Source organism: Narcine bancroftii, chromosome 6 (assembly GCF_036971445.1).
Source record: "Narcine bancroftii isolate sNarBan1 chromosome 6, sNarBan1.hap1, whole genome shotgun sequence".
Lineage (NCBI taxonomy): Eukaryota > Metazoa > Chordata > Chondrichthyes > Torpediniformes > Narcinidae > Narcine > Narcine bancroftii.
In genome coordinates, this window is record NC_091474.1 from 254,079,454 (window position 1) to 254,091,681 (window position 12,228).

At 48.5% G+C, this 12,228-nt stretch overlaps 1 protein-coding gene across 6 annotated transcripts in view; it reads right to left on the bottom strand.

Annotated features, from left to right (window-relative positions):
- Positions 1 to 12,228, bottom strand: part of pex6 (peroxisomal biogenesis factor 6) — a 58,189-nt gene that overhangs the window by 43,500 nt on the left and 2,461 nt on the right. For 5 of the 6 annotated variants that reach the window (XM_069888018.1, XM_069888013.1, XM_069888012.1 and 2 more), the window contains one exon: positions 5,960 to 6,129. The exons of the other annotated variant lie outside the window; for it this stretch is intronic. In XM_069888018.1, coding sequence (XP_069744119.1) covers positions 5,960 to 6,129 — 170 coding nt within the window. The remainder of the gene's footprint in view (positions 1 to 5,959; positions 6,130 to 12,228) is intronic. 6 annotated transcript variants of the gene reach the window in all.

Below are 12,228 nucleotides of genomic sequence, written 5' to 3' on the forward strand. Positions count from 1 at the left end.
TCTACCTGGTTATTTATTCCTGGCATGTGTTACGAATTTTTGGGTGGGAGAAGGCATAATTTCTGGTTTCATCAGTGAAATGCTATATTTGTAAAAGAAAAACAAGTAATGTTCTACTTGTGGCATTTTCTTTAACCATAGAACCGTTTACAGCACGGAAACAGGCCATGTCGGCCCTTCAAGTCCGTACCGGTTCACGAACAACACTAAAGGTTAATGATTACTCTGTTAGCCTTTGCCTGGGTGAACCATCCTTTACTTCTGTTCCCAGCATCGCATGAGATGCTGTTCTCGCCCAAGGAGAACCGATACCTTTGCTAATTCTGGGCCACATGATCATGGTTTCAACACACCCCACAATAATTTATGGGAAATCTATATCTAATTGTCTGTAGCAGAATAAGTGGGTGAAGTGCAATAAGAGAACTTGTCTCTGGTAAAGTGGGGGGTGAAGAGCCTTTACATTTTCAAAAATTTCCAAATCAATGCTGAGGCTAGTATGAATGATGTATAATAACTTTTCATGTTGGATGTTAACCGTTTCATATATAGCGTTCAATGCTGTTGTATATTTTAATATTTAGTACACTAAATCTAGTGGCAAATTCCAAAGTTTTGGTTTGTGTATTTGAGCAGTGTTACCTTTATGGACATGAATATTTTCTTATGTCAGTTATATTTTTGATACGGGAACTTCGTTCAAGGAATGAAAGTTTTAGATGCAACCCTAAAACAAGTTACTGTGGATACTAGCTTTTCTCAAGCTCTGCTTTCTTATCTAGTTATTCGGAGTCGAGTTGTGATAACTGGAAAATCAATGTTAGTTTTCCCATGACTGGCAGATAGGATGGCCTTGCTCTTGAAGGCCATGCTGCAGAAGGTGCTAGTGACTCGCTGCTGTGGATGGGAATATAATGGACAGTGACACTCAAGTTGGTGGGCTGCTCTAGTCAATAAAGCTGATGGCTGATTACAACAGTGCATTGATGCTGTTCTCTGTACCTCTTCAGTTCACATACCCCAGGAGTAATGTTACTACTCAAGGTGTATTTGCACTTCTGTAACTACTGCTTGTGTTTCTACTAGATTGTTATATTTTTCACTGGAAAATTAAAAACCTCTTCCTAAAAAAAAAGCATTGGAAGGTGCAAGTGGAGGAATTCAAGGAGTCTGAATGGGGTAATGATGGCTGTTTTTCCAATGTTGTCTGGGTGGACGGGAATCTGGTGATAGCCACTCACCAGATCAACCTTTGAGAAAATCTTTGTGCCATGCAGGTTGGCTGTGAAGTCTTGTATATGCGGGACTGGGTAGTGGTCACACGTGGTGGAGTCATTTAGGCAGCGATAATCTCTGCAGGGCTGCCACACACCTGAGGACATGGAGACCACATGAAGAGGGGACGCCCAAGGACTGTCGAGCCTGTGGACTATGCCCAACTCTTGCATCCAAGAAAATTCTTCCTTGGCCAACTGCAGTTTATGTGGGGGAAGCCTTCTGGCTTTGGCTTGGAGCAGGGGGCCTTGGGTCAGGATGTGGTGTTACACCCAGTGTTGTGGCATAGTGAAGGTAAACTGTGGTCTGAGGATGGATGGGAATTCATCCAAGATGTAACTGGACTTGTCTTTTGGGGTGCTCACCGTGGCCACGCTTGCGCTGTGAGCATTGGTTGCTTTAAGTTGAAGGTTTGGAATGTCTGGACATGGACCAGATGTTTGGCCTTCACGTCCACCAGCAGGTCCGTGCACAGTGGATAGTGTGAAATTCCACCAGAAATTTTCTCTGCCAAGTTTTATTTGGACATTGTGAGTGCCAAAGGTCTTGCTGGCACTGTCGTTTGCCATCCAGGGCAATTGGCAGGATGACACTGAGTTCAGCACCTGTGTTGACCAGGAACCGCTGGCCACTAGCCTCATCGATGACATGCAAGAGGCGCCGAAGCCATTAGTGGCCGAAAACGAACAGGGCTGCCTGCATCTTCTCGCTGGAGCCCCCCAGCATTTGTGATAAAAACACCAGCTAATGTTGGTACCTCTGCTGCTTTGCTGGAGCGCGGTTGTGTTCGGTTCAGGTGGGGTCCAGTCTCCTAACCTGGATGGGGACAAGTCAACTGGTTCACGACAGACTCGTTTTTGCGTTTCGTGCACCACAGAAAGTCTGCTCTTGCCTCGACCTTACGTGGGTCTGAGAAATCTTCATCCGCCGACAGCAGTTGTATGTCATCTGGCATCTGTTCCAGGAAAGCCTGCTCAAACATGAGGTAAGGCTTGTGGCCTTCTGCTCGTGCAACCATCTCATCATAAGGGCAGATGGTACTGTCTCCTAAGCCATCCAGGTGCATCAGCCTGGCGCCCGCTGTCGTCTGGACAGTCCGAAAGTGCTTAGGAGGAGTTTGTTGAGGGCTGGGTATTTATCTTTCTCTGGAGGGTCATGTATCAGGTCGTCCACCCTGGCTGCGGTCTCTTGGTCTAGGGAGCTGACAACATGGTAGAACATTGTTAAGTTGGAGGTGATCTGCCAGAGGTGAAATTTTGCTTCCGTTTGCCCGAACCAAGTGTGTGGGCGAAGCGTTCAGAAGGTTGGCGATTTCATAGCCACTGCGTTGACTGCTGCAGCGTCCACGGTGCGGAGTACAGAATCGTCTGGGCTCGTCAGTGTCACCAAATGTAGCAGTGGCTACACGGGGAAGTGAGATGAGGAGATGACATACTGTGAGCCGCTTGCACTTCCAATGGTTTTAATTTTGAAAAGCCCACACTGTGCCTTACGAGGCAGCCCGTAAGTCCCGCCTTCATGCGGGCGGTGACATCACGACGCAGCCGAGTGCGCATGCGCAGCCTGTTTGAGCACGGGAGAAGATGCATTCGGCAGTGCCATCTTGACGTGGCTGCTCCACTGCCATGGCCATAACAGTCAGAGCCGGTTCGCCTGTGTCTCGATGTGCACCGTCACACTGCACACTTTTCTGCTGAACAACACCGCTTCAGGAGCTGTGTCCAATTCTCCATGGGGTCTCACCAGTGTCCTCTACAGGTGTAACCCCTTGTCACTGCTCTGCACTCAGTGCCCTGACCGAAGGCCAGCAACACACCTGTCCTTCATCGCCTGTGTCAGTGTTCAGAAAACGCAACACCTGCTCCCGGACTCTGGCCTGAATACTCCCCAACGCCTCACCACTCACATTTGCCTCTTTTGTTTTCACCGCACCTCCATCCCCCACAAGGTCTTAAAGTTCTTCACTTCTTCCTTCACAACAGACCCAGCCAGTCTCCCTCATTCGCCTGGCAGAACTGTCCTCACTCTCAGAAAATTCTCCTTCCACTCATCCCACTCTCTCCAAGGGAAAGATGCAGCCATGCACATCATACAACCACAGAACACGACAGCACAGAAACTGACCCTTCAGCCATCTAGTCTGTATCAAACGATTATTCTGCCTAGTCCACTGGCCTGCACCCAGTTCATACCCCTCCCATCCATGCACCTGTCCAAATTCTTCTTAAATGTTAAAATGGAGCCCACATTCACCACTTCAGCTGGCAGCTCGTTCCACACCCCCACCCCTCTCTGTGTGAAGAAGTTCCCCCTCATGTTCCCCCTAAACTTTTCCCCTTTCACCCTTCACCCATTTCCTCTGGTTTGTATCTCATCCACCCTCAGTGGAAAAAGCCAACCTACATTTACTCTGTCTGTTCCCCTCATCATTTTAAATACCTCGATCAAATCTCCCCTCATTCTTCTCCACCCCAAGGAATAAAGTCCTAACCTGTTGAACCTTTCCCTGTTACTCAGTTCCTGAAGTCCGGGCAACATTCCAGTCAATCTTCTCTGCCTCTTTCTATCTTATTGAGATCTTTCCTGTAGTTCGGTGACCAAAACAGCACACAATTCTCCAAATTGGGCCTCACCAATGTCTTATACAACTTCACCATAACATCCCAGCACCTGTACTCAGTACTTTGATTTATGAAGGCCAATGTGCCAAAAGCTCTCTTGACAACCCTGTCCACCTGTGATGCCACTTTCTGGGAATTCTGTATCTGTATTCCCAGATCCCTCTGTTCTATCCTACTCCTCAGTGCCCAACCATTTACTGTTTACATTCTTTTTTTGGTTTGTCCTTCCAAAATGCAACACCTCACATTTGTCTGCATTAAACTCCATCTGCCATTTTTCAGCCCATTTTCCCAACTGGTCCAGATCCCTCTGCAAGCTTTGAAAACCTTCCTCACTGTCCACAACACCTCCAATCTTCGTGTCATCTGCAAACTTGCTGGTCCAATTTACCACATTATCATCCAGATCATTGATATAGACAACAAACAACAATGGTCCCAGCACCGATCCCTGAGGCACCACTAGTCACAGGTGTCCAGTCTGAGAAGCATCATCTACCACTACTCTCTGGCTTCTCCCATCCAGCCAGTTTACAACTCTCCATGGATACCTCATGTCTGAACCTTCCTGACTAACCTCCCATGTGGGACCTGTCAAAGGTCTCACTAAAGTCCATGTGGATAATATCCACAGCCTTTTCTTCATCAACTTTTCTGGTGACCTCCTCGAAAAACTTTATGAGATTCGTTAAACACGACCTAACGTGCACAAAGCCATGCTGACTGTCCTTAATCAGCCCTTGGTTTGTATACCTGATCTCACAAAACACCTTACAACAATTTACCTGGTACTGACTCTAACCACTAACCATACCAATCACAGTGTTACCCAGTCTACACAAAATGCTGGAGAAACTTAGCAAGTTCTCCATTGGCAAAGATAAAAACCAAAACCAACATCTCAGGCCTGGATCCTTCCTCAAGGTACGAGCTACAAGTGGACAGGCACCTGAATAACATAGTGTGGGATGGGCACAGGCCCATGGGCAAGAGGTCATTGGTGGGAATGGGTGGGAGAGTAGGAGCAAAAAAAGCTGAAGTGGTTGGGGACAGAGCAGCTCAGTTGTGAAAGTCGTGGGAGGGGAGGGGGAGGTCAGTGGGGGAAGGATCGGGGGAGGGAGGATGGTCAGAGGGGAGTTGGGGAGGAGGGGGGGAAAGATGAGGTTCCCCCATCATGAACAAAGGGAAAACAGTGAGCACAGGCCTCCATTCTGAGGGACAAAACCCTCTTCTCTCCCATACTCTGTCTCTCATCCCCAACCCCATTGTGTACCCACTTGTCCAATCATGCCCGATGCCCCTGGTCTGGCCTTTTAGACCAACCACTCCACAGTCAACATTGTCAAAAGCTTTGCTAAAGTCCGTGTAGACGACATCAACCACCCCACCCTCATCGGCCCTCTGTCTGGTCACAGCCAGGCACGGCTGACAGCCTGCGGACAGTCACAGTGGGGTACGCAGGGGGCTGGGTCCCAGGCTGGGGTAACGGTGAGGTATGTGGGGGCTGGGTTCTGTGATAAAGGTGGGGTACTTGGGAGCTGGGTCTCAGACCAGGGTAATGGGAGCTGGGTCCTGGGATAACAGTGAGGTATGTGGGGGCTGGGTTCCGGGGCAATGGTGGGGTACATGGGGGCTGGGTCCCAAGGTAACAGTGGGTACATGGGGGCTGGGTCCCAGGGTAACAGTGGATACATGGGGGCTGGGTCCCAGGGTAACAGTGGGTACATGGGGGCTGGGTCCCAGGGTAACAGTGGGTACATGGGCGCTGGGTCCCAGGGTAACAGTGGATACATGGGGGCTTGGTCCCAGGGTAACAGCGAGGTACATGGGGGGTGGGACCTGGGGTAATGGTGGGGTACATGGGTGTGGGGGTAACATTGGGGTATGTCGGGGCTAGGTCCTGGGGTAACGGTGGGTACATGGGGGCTGGGTCCTGGAGTAACGGTGGGGTAAGTGGGGGCTGGTTTCTGGGGTAATGGGGAGGACATGGGGGCTGGGTCTTGGGGTATGTGGGATCTGGGTCCCGGGCCGAGAGCAGATCTGGGTTGACCCGCAGCACCCACCTGCTGGTCCTGAAATGCTGGAAGATCAGGCCATCGGAAGCAGCCCGCGGGTGGTAGGTGGGCGAGCGGATCACCTCCACGTGCACCTCGTGGGCCACAGGAGGCTCACACAGTTGCGAATGACTCTCCCTCACTCCTCTCCTTGACGATGCAAGGCCCTGGAAATACCGCTGAGAGCACAGAAAGACCATCAGGGAGAAGGTGACCTCAAGGGAAGAGTGAGGGAAGAGGGGGTGAGGAAAGGGGTGGGGGGGGAAGGGAAGAGAGCAAGAGGTGGAAGAAGGCGGCTCAGGAAGGGAGAAGGGGGCTGGGGGAGGTGGGAGGAGGTTGCGGGAAGGGGGAGCTGGAGGTGGGGTGAAACCGGGTGGGGGGGAAGGAGACGGGGAGGGTGGGAACCAGGGGTGGGAGAGCTAGAGAAGGAGGGGAAGGGGGAGGAGGCAAGCAAAGGGTGGGGGTGGGGAGGAGGCAAGCAAAGGGTGGGGGTGGGGAGGAGAAGCAGGGGGGAACTGGGAAGCCATGGGGAGGGAGAAGCTGGGAGATGGTGGAAGGGGAGGAGGCCCTGGTGTGGGTGCGATGGATGTCAGAGCCTGGTGACTGGTCGTGGTGGGAAACCTGTGACTTGGCTGAGCAGGATGAGAGGTGGCAGGAACCTAACCGACTGCAACCTGCCTTGAGGTCTGGGTTGTGGAGTTACGGGGCAGTCCAGGTCGTGCAACATCGGTGGGGGAGACAAGCAGAGAGGGGGCAGATGGAATTCAACGTTGGAGAGGTTGTGGAGAGTGTAGAAGGTTGTTGTTGGTTCCAACAGGATATACCTGCAGACGGATGCAGGGTTGGGCCGAAGAGTGGCAGCTGGAGGACTTTCCAGAGACTCGGCTTAACACAATGATAGGATGGGAAGGGGGGGAAGTAGCATCACTGGCTGTAGAAAGGGAGGGGCTGCAGAGGGAGGGTCCACTTAGTCGGGGTGGATGGACGTCAGAAACAGGACGGGGGCTCTCACTGTGCTGGGAGTCGTCGAAAGGCCCCCAAATAGCCCTCGGAACCCCGAGGAGCAGATATTCAGGCAGATTTTGGAATGGCGGGAAATACAGGGTTGTAGTTACGGGTGATTTCAGCTTCCCTCATATTGACCGGCACCTCCTGACTGCAAGAGGGATGGATGGGGCTGAATTTGTCAGGAGTGTCCAAGAAGGATTCCTGACACTGTGTGTGGACCGGCCAACGAGAGGAGAGGCCAGACTGGATCTGGGTCTGGAGAATGAACCTGGTTAGGGGGCGGACCCCTCGGTGGGGGCGCATTTTGGTGAGAGTGATCCCAACTCCCTGAGCTTCAACATAGCCGTGGATAAGGATAAAAACAGCCAAAATGGGGAAGTGTTTAACTGGGGAAGGGCTAATTATGAAGGGACGAAGCAGGAACTAGTGAAAATAAATTGGAAACAGATGTTTAAGGGTGAAAGCCCAGAAGTAACGTGGAGGAAGTTTAGGGACCATTTTCCTGGGGTTTTGGATCGGTCTGTCCCTCTAGGACAAGGAAATGGTGGAAGGGGTAAAGGAGTCATAGAAACATAGAAGATAGGAGCAGGAGTAGGTCATTCGACCCTTCGAGCCTGCTCCGCCATTCAACGAGATCATGGCTGATCTTAAAGTTCAGTACCCCGTCCCCGCCTTCTCTCCGTAACCTTTAATACCCTTATACTGAAGAAATAGATCTAATTCCCTCTTAAATATATTTAATGAACCTGTCTCTACTGCCCTCTGTGGCAATGAATTCCACAGATTCACCACCCTCTGGGTCAAGAAATTCCTCCTCATCTCGGTCCTAAATGGTTTGCCTATTATCCTCGAACCATGGCCCCGGGTTCTGGATTTTGCCATCCTTGGAAACATCCCATCTGCATCCATTCTCTCCAGTCCTGCCAGAATTTTATAGGTCTCTATGACATCCCCTCTCAATCTTCTAAACTCCAGCGAGTACAATCCCAATTTGCGCAAGCTTTCCTCCTAAGTAATTCCTGCCATTCCAGGTATCAGCCTGGTGAATCGCCTTTGCACTCCCTCCATTGCAAGAACATCCTTCCTTAGATAAGGCGACCAAAGCTGCACACAATACTCCAGGTGGGGTCTCACCAAGGCCCTGTACAGCTGCAGTAAGGTATCCTTGCTCCTATACTCAAACCCTCTTGATATGAAGGCCAACATACCATTTGCCTTTTTAACAGTTCAAGATGCACCAAAGGAGGACAAAGGGATTAATCAAGAGGGCAAAAATAAATTACGAAAGTAAGCTTGCGGCAAATATAAAAACCGACTGCAAAAGCTTTTATAAATATGTCAAGAGGAAAAGATTGGTGAAATCCAGAGTAGGTCCTTTGCAGTCGGAATCAGGGGAATATATAATGGGGAATAAGGAAATGGCAGACCAATTAAATTTTTACTTTAGTTCTGTTTTCACAAGAGAGGATACAAATAACCTCCCAAGGATGTTGGGAAACATAGAGACTAATTCAAGGGAGGAACTGAAAGAAATCAGTATCTCTAAGGACATGGTCTTGGGAAATTGATGGGATTGAAGGCTGATAAATCCCATGGGCCTGATAATCTACATCCTAGGGTACTCAAGGAAGTGGCCATTCAGATAGCAGATGCTTTAAGAATTATTTTCCAGAACTCGATAGACTCAGGATCAGTACCCATGGATTGGAGGGTAGCTAATGTTACCCCACTATTTAAAAAGAGGGGGTAGAGAAAAAGCAGGGAATAATAGGCCGGTGAGCCTTACAACAGTAGTGGGAAAAATGATGGAATCCATTATTAAGAATGTAATAGCGGAGCATATGACTAGCAGAGAAGGGATAACCATATATAACCATATAACCACTTACAGCACAGAACAGGCCAGTTCGGCCCTACTAGTCCATGCCGTAGCAAATCCCCACCCTCCTAGTCCCACTGACCAGCACCCGGTCCATACCCCTCTAGTCCCCTCCTATCCATGTAACGATCCAGTCTTTCCTTAAGTGTAACCAATGATCCCGCCTCGACCACGTCTGCCGGAAGCTCATTCCACATCCCCACCACCCTCTGCGTAAAGAAATTTCCCCTCATGTTTTCCCCCTTCAATCTTAAACCATGCCCTCTAGTTTCAATCTCCCCCTTTCTTAATTGAAAAAGCCTATCCACATTTACTCTGTCTGTCCCTTTTAAAATCTTAAACACCTCTATCAAGTCCCCTCTCAATCTTCGACGCTCCAGAGAAAAAAGCCCCAGTCTGCACAACCTTTCCCTGGAACTCAGACCCTGAAATCCTGTCAACATTCTCGTGAACCTTCTCTGCACTCTCTCTATTTTGTTTATATCTTTCCTATAATTCGGTGACCAAAACTGTACACAGTACTCCAAATTTGGCCTCACCAATGCCTTGTACAATTTCATCATAACCTCCCTACTCTTGAATTCAAAACTCCGATTTATGAAGGCCAACATTCCAAATGCCTTCTTCACCACACCATCTACCTGAGTATCAGCCTTGAGGGTACTATTTACCACAACTCCTAAATCCCTTTGTTGCTCTGCACTCCTCAATTGTCTGCCATTCAATGTATACGACCTATTTAAATTTGCCTTTCCAAAATGCAGCACCTCACATTGCTCTGTATTAAATTCCATCAGCCATTTCTCAGCCCACACCTCCAGCCTTCCTAAATCACCTTTTAATCTACGGTAATCTTCCTCACTGTCCACAACACCACCAATCTTTGTGTCATCCGCAAACTTGCTTATCCAATTCTCTACCCCTACATCCAGATCGTTAATATATATAACAAATAATAGTGGACCCAGGACCGAACCCTGAGGAACTCCACTAGTCACCGGCCTCCAATTGGACAACAATTTTCTACCACTACTCTGACACCTTCCATCCAACCACTGCTGAATCCATTTCACTACCTCCTTATTTATACCTAATGCCTCCACCTTTTTTCCTAACCACCTGTGGGGAACTTTGTCAAAAGCTTTACTAAAGTCTAAATAGACAACATCCACAGCTTTCCCTTCATCAACCTTTTTTGTAACCCCCTCGAAGAACTCAATCAGGTTTGTCAAGCATGATCTACCCCTGACAAAACCATGCTGATTACTCCCTATCAATCCTTGTACCTCCAAAAATTTGTAAATAGGATCCCTCAGAACACTTTCCATCAACTTGCCCACCACAGACGTCAGACTTACAGGCCTATAATTCCCAGGTTTGCATTTGGACCTTTTCTTAAACAGAGGAACCACATGCGCCACCCTCCAATCCTTTGGTACCACCCCCGTGGCCAGTGACATCCTAAATATCTCTGTTAATCGCCCCACTAACTGTCCACTAGCCTCCCTGAGTGTCCTAGGGAATATTTTGTCCGGTCCGGGAGATTTATCCACCTTTATCTTTTTTAACACAGCCATCACTACCTCCTCGGTTATCCTTATATGCTTCATGACCTCCCCACTATTTTTCTTTACTTCAACTGGTTGAACATTTTTTTCCCTAGTGAATACGGAGGCAAAGAAATCATTTAAAATTTCCCCCATTTCCTCAGACTTCTCACTCAGCCTACCCTCGCTATCTACAAGGGGTCCAATTTTATCTCTCACTAATCTTTTACTTTTAATGTACTTATAGAAACCCTTTGGATTTATTTCTACTCTGTCAGCCAAGGCCTCTTCATGCCTTTTTTTGGCCTTTCTAATTTCTTTCTTAAGATTCCTTCTACACTCCTTGTAGTCCTCCTTCAACTTCTCAGCTCCCTGCTCTTTATACCTCTTGTACACCTCCCTTTTTCTCCTAACCAAATTTCCAATATTCCTCGAAAACCAAGCCTCCCTATGACTTCCAGCCTTTCCTTTGATCCAGACTGGGACATAACTACTCTGTACACTCAAAATTTCTTTTTTGAATATCCTCCATTTTTCATTAACATCCTTACCTGAAAATATCCTGTCCCTCTCAATACTCCCCAAATCCCTTATTCCTACGAAATTTGCTCTTTTCCAATCCAGAACCTCAACTTTAGGCCTCTCCTTGCTCTTCCTTAAAACTACCCTAAAAATAACAGAATTATGGTCACTAGACCCAATTAGTTCTCCAACATTAATGTCCGCTACCTGACCTAGCTCGTTCCCTAACAGGAGATCCAGTATTACACCATCCCGATCGGACGGCGTCAACATGGATTTACAAAAGGTCAATCGTGCTTGACAAATCTATTGGAATTCTTTGAGATGGTGACAGGTAAAATAGATGGGGGAGAGCCAGTGGATGTGGTGTACCTGGACTTCCAAAAGGCCTTCGATAAGGTCCCGCATAAACGACTGGCTTCCAAAATCAAGGCTCATGGGATTGGGGGCAAAGTATTGATGTGGATTGAGAACTGGCTGGCAGGTAGAAGACAGAAAGTTGGGATAAATGGCTCGTTTTCTGAGTGGCAGGCGGTGACCAGTGGGGTGCCACAGGGATCTGTACTGGGACCCCAGCTGTTCACAATTCACATTAATGATCTGGATGAGGGGATTGGATGTAATATCTCCAAATTTGCAGATGACACTAAGCTAGGAGGGGTTGTGTGCACGGAAGAGGGGGTCAGGAAGCTCCAGTGTGATTTGGATAAATTGAGGGACTGGGCAGATCCATGGCAAATGCACTACAATGTGGATAAATGTGAGGTTATCCACTTTGGTAATACAAACCGGAGGGCAGATGACTATTTGAATGGCAATAGATTAAGGGATGGGGAAGTGCAGAGAGACCTAGGGGTACTTGTACATCAGTCTCTGAAGGCGAGCATGCAGGTACAATGAAGGTGAGAATGAAGGTGGGGCCACTAAAGGATAAAGGAGGGAACATGTACCTGGAGGTGGAGGAGGTTGGGGAGGGTCTGAATGAAAACTTTATATCAGTATTCACAAGGGAAAAGGACCTTGATCAGGGTGAGGTTGGAATTGAATGGGCCTGTGTCCTGGACAATGTGGAGATTAAGGAAGAGGAAGTGTTGGATCTACTTAAACACATCAAGATTGATAAGTCCCCGGAGCCGGACACGATGTACCCCAGGCTGCTGTGGGAAGGTAGGGAAGAGATAGCTGGGGCAGGAGCGATGATCTTTGAATCCTCTTTGGCTGCAGGGGAGGTGCCGGAGGATTGGAGAACGGCAAATGTAGTCGCCTTGTTTATAAAAGGTAATAGGGAGAATCCTGGGAATTCTAGATGGGTGAATCTGACG